The 12649-nt window shown below is 68.8% G+C and overlaps 1 protein-coding gene across 2 annotated transcripts in view; it reads left to right on the top strand.

Annotated features, from left to right (window-relative positions):
* Window positions 1-668: 668 nt before the first annotated feature.
* Window positions 669-12649, top strand: part of PRKCZ (protein kinase C zeta) — a 113448-nt gene continuing 101467 nt past the window's right edge. The window contains exons 1-4 of one of the 2 annotated variants that reach the window (XM_058304614.1): window positions 669-824; window positions 5036-5157; window positions 7162-7251; window positions 8154-8204. In XM_058304614.1, the coding sequence (XP_058160597.1) occupies window positions 754-824; window positions 5036-5157; window positions 7162-7251; window positions 8154-8204 (334 nt within the window). In that variant the 5' untranslated portion in view covers window positions 669-753. The remainder of the gene's footprint in view (window positions 825-5035; window positions 5158-7161; window positions 7252-8153; window positions 8205-12649) is intronic. The other variant, XM_071217825.1, reaches the window with a different exon arrangement.

Here is a 12649-nt window from a genome sequence, read left to right as displayed (position 1 = left end):
CTTCGCTGCGCGCAGCCCGAGTCTCCGCACCCGGAAAACGACCGGGCGCCCTGGCCGGTGGTCCGACGCCGTCGGGGTCTGGGGTCCGAGGCGCGGGCCGCTGTGTCCTGGCGGCGGGCCCCCGGCGCCCCTCCCGCTGTCCCCGGAACCCCCGGGGCTCGCTAGCAGACTGGGCGGGGCCGAGAGTCGCGCTCCCAAGTTCCCGGGCGCCGCGGCTGCGTCCCCCCGGGGAGGCGCGCGCGGTGCACCCTGAGAACCCACCGCCGGGACCGCGCGCCCTGGGCGCGTTGCTGGGCAGAGCCGGGCCGCGCGCGCTCCCATTGGCCCAGGTGAGGCCGCGCCAGGCCCGACAGGTAGTCCGCCCCGCGCCGCCGCGATTGGGCCGCGGCCGCGGGGTCCCCTCGGCATTGGCCCAGGTGGCGGCCCCGCCGGCACCCTCATTGGCCACAGGTGCTGCCACCCCCGCCCCGGGACGGCCGCGCCCCGCCGATTGGCCGCAGGCTCGGCCGCTCCCCCCGCCCCGCCGCCCGGCCCTCTGCGCGCCCCCGCGCCGGCCGCGCCCCCGTCCCCGCCCCGCAGCCAAGTTCCGCGGAGTTGCCCGCGCGTCCCCCGCGCCGGCGCGCTCCTTCCGCCTTCCGCCGCCCGCGCACCTGGCGCCCGCCCACCTGGCGCCCGCCGGGGCCCCGCCAGGGCCCGCGCGCCCCGCCGGCCCGAGGCGCGGCCCGGACGGACGGACGGACGGACGGGCGCGCCATGCCCAGCAGGACGGGCCCCAAGATGGATGAGAGCGGCGTCCGCGTCCGCCTGAAGGCGCACTACAGCGGGTGAGCGCGCGCCGAGGCCCGCCGCGGCCGTCGGGGACCCGCGGGGACCACGGGGGCGCCGAGGGCGCGTCTCGGCCGCGGGGCGGGGAAGGCCAGCGAGGCCCCGTGGGCCCAGGGCCGCCCCGGAGGGCCCGACGCGCCAGCGCCGAGAGGCGGCCCGGGCGCCCTGGGACGGCCGCCGCGGGGGCTTGGCGGGCGGGGGTCACGGCCTGGGGGCGCGGCCGAGCGCGGGTGACACTTGGCGAGTGCGGCCCGGGCGGGAAGTACGGAAACCTGTAAGGGCTCGACTTTTCACCCAGTTGTGCCAACTTCGGCAGGGTTTACAATCCTCAGCGCCCCCCTGTTCTCCCGACCAGAGAGCGCAGTTCGAAAAGGCGAAAGTCGCTGCGAGGCCGCGGGGACCAGGGGCCCCGGGGAGCTGGGCGCAGGGCTCGGGTGTCTTTCGGGGGACGCGGCGCGCTGGTCTCCGACTGCCCCGCTGTGAAAGGGGGCGAGTGGGCGCCTCCAGGGCGGCCCGGGGAGCGCCGGGCGCCGTCGGTCACGGGGCTGGGCAGCCCCGGTGGGCGTGGAGGGGACCCGTGCCCAGAGGCCGGGGCTCCCTAGCGACGCGGGTGTACACAGCGGCGAGGGCGGCTGGAAGCGCTTGCTCCTTCTGCCTCCGGGAGCCCGGACCGCGATCTGGGCGCACCGCGGGCCGGGGGATGGGGGAGCAGGACGCAGGCACGCGCCGCGCCCAGGGTGGCCCTTTCCGCGGCCTCCTCCAGCTGTGCCGTGGACTCCTCCCCACCCAGAGGGCGGTTTCGTGGGCAGCGCCTCGGGGAGTCTGCCTCTGGCCCTCCGTGGACCGCGGTGGGGGCTGGTGGTGCAGCCGAGGGAGGGGGTGGTGCCTGGGGAGCGCGGGGGTGGCGGGGTCCTGGGGCCTCTCCGCTCTGCCTTCCCCCAGAGCGCGCGGCTGGCCGGCGCCCCAGCTCGGAGGGCCGTGCTCCAAGACCCACGAGTGGCATTTAAAAAAATCATCCTGGACAGAGGAGAAGCGTCCACACCCCCCTGCTGGGAGTGGGGGGCCCTGGAGCCTTCCCCCAGCTTGAGCTCGGCAGGCACCTGGAGGGGCTGGGGAAGCTGGGGGGCTCCCAGGCCAAACAGGTGGGGGGGGGCGGGGGCAGTTCTCAGGGGAGGGCCCCCTGGCCCCTCTGTGGCCGGGGAGTGGTGTGGTTACTGTGGTAATCCGACCTGCCGGCTCCGGTTTCCTGGGCTGATAAGGCCCCCCCTTGCTCTCCCCGTGCTCTCCTGCTCTCTCCTCCCCCAGCTCCTCAGCCCCCCCCCACTTGCCCCCTCCCCTCCTCTCCCCCTCTCCTCCTCCCTCCTGCACCCTCCCTCCCTTCGACATCCCCCCAGAGAGGGTCCCTCAACCCCAGCCCCTCCCCGCTTTTCCTCAAGTGCCTCAGCCAGGGGTCAGGGGATCCCTGAAACGCCACACTGGGCTGTGAACTCTGGTTCTGGGGCCTGCCCTAGGGGTGCTGGGGAAACACCTGTGCCAGGACCCCCCCCCCAGGAGCCCCCCCAGGAGCCCCGGCAGGAGACACTGCTGCCCGGAGGCCTTGCCCTCGGGCCTGCTCGGACACGTGGACGAGCCTGTCAGGGTGGCTACCCCGAAGGCTTCACACCCCCTTCACAGCTGCTCCAGCGGAGGGCGGGGGAGGGGGGGTGGGGGGGTGGGGGGGTAGGGAGGAGGAGGGGAACATGCCCCCCAGCCGCCTTCCCTCAGGCAGCATCTCGGCCTGTGGCCCGTGTCTCAAGGCAGACGGGACCTGGGAACGGCTGCTTGCTGCTCCCACCCTTGCGCAGCTCAGGCTTCGGTTCCGGAATATTCACCGAGCGCCCACTCTGTGTGGAGCCAAGGCTCGGGGCTGGGACCTGGGGCAGCTCCTGGTCGGGCAAGGGGCCGGGTGGCCCCGAGCCGCAGCCCGGGAGGATCCTCTGTTTCTCAGCAGGAGCCCGGGATGGACGCACGGGGCAGCAGGGGGCCAGCTCCTTGACGGGCTGGCGGAGGGGGCGGCATGCCCGGCGGGTCACCCAGCGCCGCGGGTCACCCAGCGCAGCGGGTCACCCAGCGCCGCAGCTCCGAAGCCCTGGAGGCCAGGGGCCCCATGCTGGGGTGGGGAGAGGCCTGGGGTGGGAGTGGGACCACTGGCCTGTACCCTGGAGGCACTGAGTGGGGGGGTGTGGAGGCACCCTGACTAGCCTGTGGTTGGGTGCTGGGGTGACGTCCATTGGTGGGGAAAGGCGGGACCGTTTACCAGGGTGGGGCCGGGCGGGACGTGGGGTCACCGCCTGCTGCCCCCCTGGAGTCGTCCATGGCGTCACTTGAGCAGGTGCGGGGGGTCAGAGCAGGTGCGGGGGCGGGGGTCAGAGCGGGGAGAGTGCCCTTTGCTCAGGCTCACGTGGGTCGGGGCAGGGCGTGGGGCGGTGGCTGGAGGCAGGTGTGGGGAGGGGCCGGTGTGGGGAGGGGCCCGTGGCCTGCGGAGGTGCTTGCAGGACCCTGGCTGGCCGTTGGGTGGGTCACCAGCATCAGTTTCGTCCTGCCTCAGCCTCACAACAGCCATTCCCCTCCCCGGGGTAGGGGCGGTGCACTGGGGCCAGCTGGGGCCACGGCTCTGGGGATGGGGACCCTCCCCTGTGTCGGGGAGCCCCCACCCCTTCTCCCTGCTTCTGAGTCTCCACCACACAGTGAGGGGCGGCAGGGCCGTGGGTGGCTTGTCTCTGGGGGCAGCGATGGTGACCGCCCGCGCCTGGCACCCCCTCGTCCCCTGGCGCCCAGCGTTTCCCCACTCCACGGCTGTGCCTTCAGAGCGAGGTGGCCTGGCGCCGGCACTGCAGGGTAGATGGTTTGGGGGTGAGCTTTGTGGGGCGCTGAAGAGAGCGTGGGTGCTTGGGAAGGATGTGACACGAAGGGCGGGCATGAGGGCGGGCGGAGGTGGAAGGCCAGGATGGACTTCCTGAAGGATCGGAGAGGGTCGGGGGGCAACCGGGGGTCGTGCTCAGGGCTCTGGCCGCGGTGGGGGCTGAGGAGCTTGGTGACCCGGCCCACCCACTCCCTCTCCAGCCCCGAGGACCTGGGGGCACACGGCAGCCTCCCTGGGGGGCTCAGGTGCTGGGAACGTTGCTGGCGGGTGGCAGCTGGGGCCTCCGGGGCTTGGTGGAGTGACCGGGGCGCTGAGCAGCGGGGCCACCACGTCTGGGTGCCCTCAGGGTGACGTGCCTCCTTTTCCTCATGTGGCAAGATGCCCCCAGCCCCTCCGTGCTGGGTGCTGGGTGGGCAGGGCCCGGCTCTCCTGGGTTCTCAGCTCCTGCATAAAGACTTGCTTGAAGGAATCCAGATAATCGCTTTGGGGGAACAGGCAGAGCTTACGTTTCCACTTGGGGTATCTCAGAGCTTGTCAGGTCTTTTTACAGGCCTGAGCGTGTCACGTTCAGTCCCCCACGTCGGCGTGTTGGTGAGGGTGCACCCCCTGCCCAGGGGCTCCGAGCCACCATTTCAACTCGTTTCTCTGCGGGGTGGGGGCACAGGACCCTGCTGGGTTTCGGGGGGGGGGTTGGGCTGTGACCCCCTTCCCCCCTCCTGGGGCGTCTTGGCCCGGCCCTGTACCTGGGAATCTGCCCCCTCGGCTCTCCAGGTTCAGTTTCCGTGTTTTGGATGAGAAGAGAAAATGCAGGGACGTCCTGTGACTTTTGGTTTTCCAAAAAAAACCGCCCCTGGAATTACTCTGTATTTGTCTCTCCAAGTTTAGAGAACCACCCCCCCCAGTCACGAAGTGCCTTAACCACTCCCCACCCTCCCTGTCCGTCCCCTCCTGCTGAGTGCCCACCACGGTGGGCCGCTGCTCACGGCGGTGTGGGGCCGTCCTACCATGTTCCCTTAAACACAGCAGATGGGTTCGGGGGGAACAGAATTGCCCACCCAACCCCCCGAACTTGAACCCGGGGCCGGAGCAGGTGCCTGGGCATCCACGAGAAGGCGCTGACTGCCCGGGTCCCTGCTGGCTGGTGCTTCCTGCCTGCCCAGGGGACCGCGAGGTGGCCTTTGGTTTGCTGTCATGTGTGTGGCCCTGGCCCCTTCCTTGGGGAACGATTTCGTTCCGCTGGTTTAATCAGCGATTCGAGGCCCTAACTGCGCCGTCTGCGCAAGCCTGACCGTGTGCCTTCCACCCCAGGGACATCCTCATCACCAGCCTGGACGCGGCCACCACCTTCGACGCGCTCTGCGAGGAAGTGCGGGACATGTGCGGGCTGCGCCCGGAGCAGCCATTCACGCTCAAGTGGGTGGACGATGAAGGTACGCCCGCTGCGGCCCGCGGACGGAACCTTCCGGGGAGCGTGGGACCCGGGGAGCGCGGGAGCCGGGGAGCTGAGCTTTCCGACCCGGCCCGGCAGGGACGACCGACCACTTCCTGGAAATAGATTTGCTGTCGGGGCTTAAATCGGACCTGAGCTTTGGGGTGGACGCTGACGCCTGGGGTCACCAGCCGGGCCCGCCTCGGCCCTCCGCTGGGCGCTGGCCTTGAGCCTGGGCAGCAGGCCGCACGTGGGGTCCCTTCCCTGTCCCCTTCCTTCCCCGTCTGCTGGGCTTTCCCGGTGCGTGAGCTGGAGGACGGGGAGGCGGGGCCGAGGCAGCCCGCGGCGCCCGCTCACGGCGCTCTTTCTGCGGGAAGCCGCGCTCAGCCGCCCAGCCAGAAGCTCCGGAGCCGCCGTTCTCGTTTGTTTGCCTGTCTCCTTATTTTCCATCTCTCTGTTGTTTGCTCTCCTTGCTCTCGCGTCCACTTTTGTTCTCTTGCTCACTCTCGCTCTCACCTCTTGAGCACGCTCTTAGGTTCTTGTCCTCTCCCTTGCTCCCTCTCCTGCGCTTGCTCACTCTTGCTTTCTCTTTTGCTCGTTCTCTCCTCCCCTCTCGTTCTCTCTTCCCCTCTCGCACTCTCGCTCACTCTCTCTGTTCTGCTCTCTCAGGCTCTTTGACGCCTTCTCATTCTCTTCATCTTGCTCTCACTTTCTCTCTCGCTCATTCTCCTGCTTTCTTGCCGATGCTCACTGTTGCTCTCTTGCTTTCTAGCTGTCACACTGTCACACTCTGTCATTCGCCCTCGCCCGCCCCCGCCCGCCCTCACCTGCCCTCGTCCTCCCCACCTTCCCCTCCCCCACCCTTGCCCACCCTCGCCCTCACCTGCCCTCCCCGACCCTTGCCCGCCCTCGCCCTCCCTGCCCTCCTGCACCCTTCCCTGCCCTTCCCGCCCTCGTCCTCACCCTCCCTCCCCCATTCTCGCCCTCCCCCACCCTCGCCCTCACCTGTCCTCGCCCGCTCTCGCCCTCCCTGCCCTCCTGCATCCTTCCCTCCCCTCCCTGCCCTCATCCTCACCTGCCCTCCCTGCCCTTACCTGCCCTCGCCCGCACCCTTGAGGCTGCTAGGTGCCTGTCCGGGGCTGGACGAGGACCAGTCCTGGCTCAGGGGGGCCCCTGACCCTCACCCGTTTCCCTCGGGCAGGTGCGAGGCAGGTGTTAGAGCCTCTCCTCTCCTTTGATCCTCTTTCGGTCCTGAACTGAGTGAAAACCGGCCCCGCCCGTCATAAAAGCATGGCCGCGTCCCCTTCTCGGGCGTGGGAGGTGCCCTGTCCCTTTGGAGCGCGTCCGTGAGCCACCCCGTGTTACGGGAGCCCCGAGGTCGGGACGTGGACGGCGTGGGGGAGGCGGAGGGAGGGCCGAGCAGCCTCCGACGCCCGGCACGCTGGGGAGCCACAGGGCGTCCAGCAGGGCTGCTCTGCCCTGCCCCACTGCGCTGAGGACCTGGCGGCACCAGCAGGGCCGCGTCGCCGTGCGCGTCCAGCATGCAGCTTTCGAGGAGGGGGCAGTGCCGGCAAGGCAGCGCCCTCTTATCGCGAGGACGCTGTCGTGGTGGACGTCGCTGCCCGTCCCTCCGCTCTGTGCGCTTGGGGACGCGTCCCGTTTACCTCAAGACGCGGGCGTTTGCGCGGTCTAAAGGTCAAGAGGGCGCTCTGGCCGTGTGCGGGGCCTCTGCAGGCTTCTGGGCTCCTGTCCAGTGAGAGCACAAGGGTCCTGCACCCTCCCACGACGCGCCCAGGGAGCTGCCCGGGCCAGGGAGGGGTGGTGACCTGGGGCTCCCTCCGGGGGACCGACTGGGTTACGTGGTCACCAGGGACCAGGGACTGACCGTCCACCCGACCTGCCGGTGCTGCTGGGGCTGCGCGGCCTCGCCCCGCTGGACGCAGGGCTGAGCGCGCTGCCGCGGCCGCCCGCCCCGGGCCTCAGCGGTGGCTCTCGTCCCCCGTAGGTGACCCCTGCACCGTGTCCTCCCCCATGGAGCTGGAGGAGGCCTTGCGCCTGTCCTGCCGGCGCGGCAACGCGGGACTCTCCATTCACGGTAGGTGGGGGCCGGGCTCCACGTCGCCGCTGTGGGCCCTGGAGGTGGGACCCGGGGGCCAAGCTCCCGGGTGGGGGCGGCGGGGAGGACCGCGGTGGAAACCCTCGGGAGCCGGTGGGCGGGAGGGCTGGGGGCAGCGCCTGGGCTGGTTTTCCCGGCTGTGTTTTACTCACCTGGTTAGAACCATCCCTCGTCCGAGTCCCCGGGGGCACATGGAGACCCTTTGGTGGACACGGGAGCGTGTGCCGGGACCTCTGCTTCGTCCTGGTCATCAGCCCGTCATGGGCAGGCTCAGAAGCGCCTGCCGTCTTCTCTTGACCCGGCTGTTTTCCCTGGCGCTGCGCCAGCCGGCTGAAATGCACACGTTTTTGCAGCACTTGCTACACGTGTGGTTTTTGATTTTAAGTCCACTGCGGTCCACTTTCTTGCAGTGGGCACATTTATTTTGCCTCTGTGTGGAAAGTTGTAGTCTTTAAAAATTTACTTTATTTTCTAGATTAAGGAAAGTTGCTTTTCCAGCTTCTGTTTTAGTAACTTGTGAAGTTTAGGATGTATTTTGAAGTAGTTAAACTGAACCGTGAGTGTGAAGAAATTGAACCTAATGTGGTTTTGAAAATCATTTTTCAAAGTAATTGCAATTTTCTCCCCACTTTCCGTGCCAAGTTTTTCATAATAGAAATCAGTACTTTTCCTCTGACAGCTTCGTTTTCTAGAGGCTCCAGTTGCTTGTTCCTGGTTGTTTTTTACCCCATGTATTCTCAAGTCTGGTAAACTCGGCGCACGGCGGTGTCCGTGGGCTGCCGAGAAGCTGCGGCTGCAGGTGCCGCCATGCGCCTCGCCGAGGGGTGGGCTGCTGCGGGGACTGTGGGCTACACGGCACTGACCTTCTGCCTCTTGTCCAGTCTTCCCCAGCGTCCCCGAGCAGCCAGGCATGCCCTGCCCAGGAGAGCACAGTGAGTACCGCCGCGTCCTCAGCGTGCTGCGTGGGAGGGGGCCGGGCCCGGTGCGTCGCGGAGTCTGCGGACGTGACCGGGGGGCCTCGGGGCTCGTCGTGGGGTCTCTGCTGAGGCCCGTGCCTTCGTTCTTTCCCACCAGGGACTGGCTTGCTCTGCTGGGGGCAGAGTGGGAAGGCTAGGCACTGCCCACTCCCCCCGAGGGCCGCCCGGCCGGGCTCTGCCCTTTGCACGGTGAGCCGGGCCTCCCCCAGGGCGCCGGGCTGCCGGGGTCTGATTCCATGGAGGTCCTGGATAGGGTGAGGGGCCCCTGCAGGGTGGCAGCTGGACCCTGGCTCCGGGTGGGGTGGGGTCTCGCCTCCTGCGGGGCCTGCTCTGGGCCTCGCACAGGCTGGGCTCGGGCAGCGGTGGCAGCCGGCGGCCGTCGTGCTGGCCGAGTCTTGGACCAAGGGGCTGCTGGTTTCGCTCAGGAGGTCGGCTCAGCCCCTCCCTGCGGGGAGCCCCCTCCAGTCCTGGGCCTGCCTGGTGGCCCCTCTGGACAGAGGTGGGGGGTCCGCTCCCCCTGGGCCCGCTGCGGGTGCTGTGCTGGGCGTGTGCGGCTTGGAGTTGGGGCGAGGTCCCAGGGAGAGGCGGGCATGGGGTGAGGAGGCCACGGGAGCCCCCGAAGGGGCAGCCAGCGGGGCGCAGAGGCCCCTGGGAACATGTCCTTTGGGGTGGAGAAGAGGGCGGGGTGAAGCTGGCGCAGGCACAGCCTGGCAGGGGGTGTGAATGGGGGCCATTTGGGGTGGGGGTGAGAGGTTTGGGTGGGGGCGGCCGCAGGGCGCAGGGTGACCCGGGGGTGGCAGGCGGTAGGACGAGCGGGCGAAGACGCCGGGTGGGACGGCAGCAGGTGGAGGCGAGGAAGGGGCCGGGGCCGGGCATGCAGTTTCAGATCCGGTGACCGTGTGCATCCTACGCGGTGGAACTTTCCAGCACTGGCCTGGAGGTCAAAGGGCAGAGGCTGCCCAGCCGGCGGCAGCCTCGAGGAGCCGCGGACGCCTGAGCGTCCGGCTCTGCTGTAAGTGGGGCGGGGTGCGCAGGGGCCGCCGAGGGAGGCGGGGGGCGGGCGGGGGTCTGGCAGGATGCGACCCCTGTGGTGCCTGGAAACGAGGGAGCCCCCCGGCAGCCGGAGAGGAGGGGGTCCGGGGCTGGCGCGTTGTGGTGGGATCTTGGTGTCCCGGGGGTGGCCTTCCCGTGGGAGGAGCCCCAGGATTGCCGCCGGGGCCACCCCTCTGGGGCGCCCTCTCCCCGGGAAGGGGCTCGCACCCCCGAAGGGCCTTGTTGTGCAGGGCAGACCCCCCCCTCCGCGTCCTGACGCTGTCCTGGGGATGGACACCCTCGGGCAGCACCGGTGACCCCGTGACGCATCTGTCTGTCCACCGCACGCTTTAGACCTGGTGCTGGAGGAACTGGCCAGGGCAGCCCACCCTGCCCCTGCCCCCTGCCCGGGTCTCACGGCGCCTGGTGCTAGGAGCGCAGCCCAGGCTGGCTCCCGGCTGCCGTGCCTGCGTGGCGCTGGCCCCTCCCAGCCCCAGCGGGGAACGGATGACCCCCCGGGGGGGGCGATGGGGGGCTCAGCCGGCACGGCACAGTGGGGGACTGGCGGCCACAGGATGCTGAGGGCGGGGGCGCTACCTGCGCTTGGTGGGGGGCGGCTGCGCCCCTGGGAGGAACGCGGAGAATGTGGGGAGCCCTCGAAGGCTGTGCAGGCACACCCTCGAGACGGGCGCCCCGGGCGGCCGGAGGCTGCGGTGCCACCTCAGCGCCCTGGAGAAGGCTGCACCGGACCCCCCCCCGAGGTGGCCCGTGGGCACCCACACGAGGAGTCGTGCCTGCCATTTCCGTGGCCCCCGCAGCGCTGCCCGGCGCCGGGGCCGGTGAGCAGGACGGAGCGTGGCAGGCCATGATGGCGCCTGCGGGCCCAGTCGCCGCTGTGCGCGGTCAGCTGGACAGACACACGGGGACGGCCGCCTGCGGCGCCTGAGGTGTGCGGTGAGGGCTCTCCCTGCTGGCCAAGCCGCTTCGCTTTCAGCAAAGCTTCCGGCACTTTCCATCCGCGTCGTCAGCCGGAATTCAGCTGGTCTTACAGTTTGTCTCTGAACCGGGGGTAGAGTCCCACATTAAACGGAATTCGCCGCTTTAAGTCCTTAGCGCGCGCCGCTCGGTGGCATCCTGTGTGTCCGCAGCGCTGTGCGGCCGCCGCCTCCACCTCATTCCAGAGCCCGAAGCCCTGGCCCGCCCCATGGACTTGCCCTCTGGGTGCGTCGTGGACGCCTGCGCACGGCCCCTCAGGACCGGCCCGCCCCGCTCGGGCGCCTCGTCCGGCGTCACGGCGTCCCGTCCACGGCTGGACGACGTCTAGCTGAGGGAGGACGCGCTCTCTCTGCTTGTCTCCACGGGCGTCGTGCTGTTTCTACTTTTATTTTTTGTTGTTTATTTTTAAAGGTTTATTTGTTTTTCTTCCCTTACCCCCATTATCTGCTCTCTTTGTCCGTTTGCTGTGTGTTCTTCTGCGTCCGCTTGCATTATCCTGTTGTCCTGCGAAACTGCGTTTCTTCGTTGCGTCATCTTGCTGCGTCAGCTCTCCGTGTGTGCGGTGCCACTCCTGGGTGAGCTGTGATTTTTTCATGCTGGGCGGCTCTCCTTACGGGGCGCAATCCCTGCGCGTGGGGCTCCTCTACGCAGGGACACCCCTGTGTGGCACGGCACTCGTGCGCATCAGCACTGTGCGTGGGCCAGCTGCACACAGGTCAAGGAGGCCCGGGGTTTGAACCGTGGACCTCCCATGTGGAAGGCAGACGCCCTATCCGTTGAGCCATGTCCGTTTCCCAGTTTCTACCTTTAGAGAATGTTCTGGCACAATGTAAGCTTCTGGAACGCCGAGTGGATGGTGCTGTCCGGCTCTGGGGTGAGGCCTCTGGTTCCCGAAACCCTCGGAAGAGGCAGGAGCCCGACAGGCAGGCAGATGGAGGGGTCCCGTGGGCCCACTGGGACCCTTGTGCTGGCGGCGCGGCGGCGTCTCGTTGTGGTCGCAGCCTGTTGTTGGGCTGCTGGCAGCGTCCTTGCGCTGGGGGGAGGGTTGCGAGCCGGCGTCCCCTGCCTGTGCCTAGCCATGTCGCACCACGCGCCGCCCAGGGAGCTGGCGGGGCGGCCTGGGGGTCAGGCTGGCGCTGGTAGGGTCTGGGGCTGAGGGGCCCAGGCTGCTCAGGGGCGAGGGTGGGGGCGGGCTGCCCCTCCTGCAGGCTGGGTGGGCTCCCCTCACCGGCCCCCTCCTCGCTCGCCGTCGGGAGCCCCAGCCCTGGGGGCACTTACGGAGCAGACTTATGCGGGTGTCCCCAAGGGCCCTCACAGGTGCAGCGCTGTCTGCCCCGCGCCCAGCCCGGGGTCTGGGGCCGCCGGGCCGGGGCAGTGGGAGGAGGGCCGGGCTCCCCTGGGCGTGGCAGCCCTCGAGCTCGGCCGGGGCGCGCGCAGGGCCAAGGGCAGGGCGGCGGGGAGGCTGCAGGCTGGGAGGCGGCCGAGGAGCCGCCCCTCTCCACGCCTCCCTGACCCCCCAGGTGGGTGAGGACTGGCTGAGGCTGGTGGGTCCTTGGCTGCGGGGACCAAAATGGGCTTGAGGACGGGGAAAGGGCTTTTGGGACCACCGCCAATCTGGCCGGAGTCCCATTCGGAGCCAATATCGAGAGGCCCAGGCCGACCCCTGGCCTGCCGACCCCCGGCCTGCCGACCCCCCCCGGCCTGCTGACCCCGGCCCCCAGACGTGACCCGGGGCCGGGGCGGGTTACCGCGGGAGCTCTTCAGAATAACCGATCTTGTAGTTTCGTTGGTGTTCATAGATGTGTCTACTGTTTTATTAAAAATCAGGTTCATTCAACTTTGTTTCATGTTATTTACAACAAACTAGAAAAATTAGTTTTTTGCCGGAAGTAGACTTCCAATAAAATTAGCAATCTGCTGGTTTCTGCCCAGATTTTCTAGAGTTCTACAAAACTGGATGTTTTGAAACAGAGTGGGGGCGAGCGCGCGCCCGGGGGCGCTGGTTGTGAGGTCTGCTAAGCCCACGGAGACCTTCTAAACCGGACGCAGAACGCACTTGCGCCGCTCGCAGGCACCTGGGCAGGCCCAGCGTTGCAGCCACTGTCCAGCTCTCGGGCTTCGTTCCGCAGACTTTTGCTGTGAAGGTCCAGAGAGTCGTAAGCAATCGTGGCTCTGCAGGCGCGCGTCTGTCGCAGCCCGTCACCTCTGCCGCGGTAGCAGCGCGGGGACACGCGCTGGCCCGGCATGGCCGCCCGCCGGTAAGACTGCATACGGAGGCCGGAGCCTGCGTCCCGCCGGCCTCTCACGTGTCCCCGACGTCCTTGGTCTTTTGATTCTCCTCGGTCGCTCAAACTGCAGCACGTTCCGAGCGA

The sequence above is a fragment of the Dasypus novemcinctus genome, chromosome 9 (genome assembly GCF_030445035.2).
Source record: "Dasypus novemcinctus isolate mDasNov1 chromosome 9, mDasNov1.1.hap2, whole genome shotgun sequence".
Lineage (NCBI taxonomy): Eukaryota > Metazoa > Chordata > Mammalia > Cingulata > Dasypodidae > Dasypus > Dasypus novemcinctus.
This window is presented reverse-complemented; position numbering and strand designations above follow the sequence as displayed.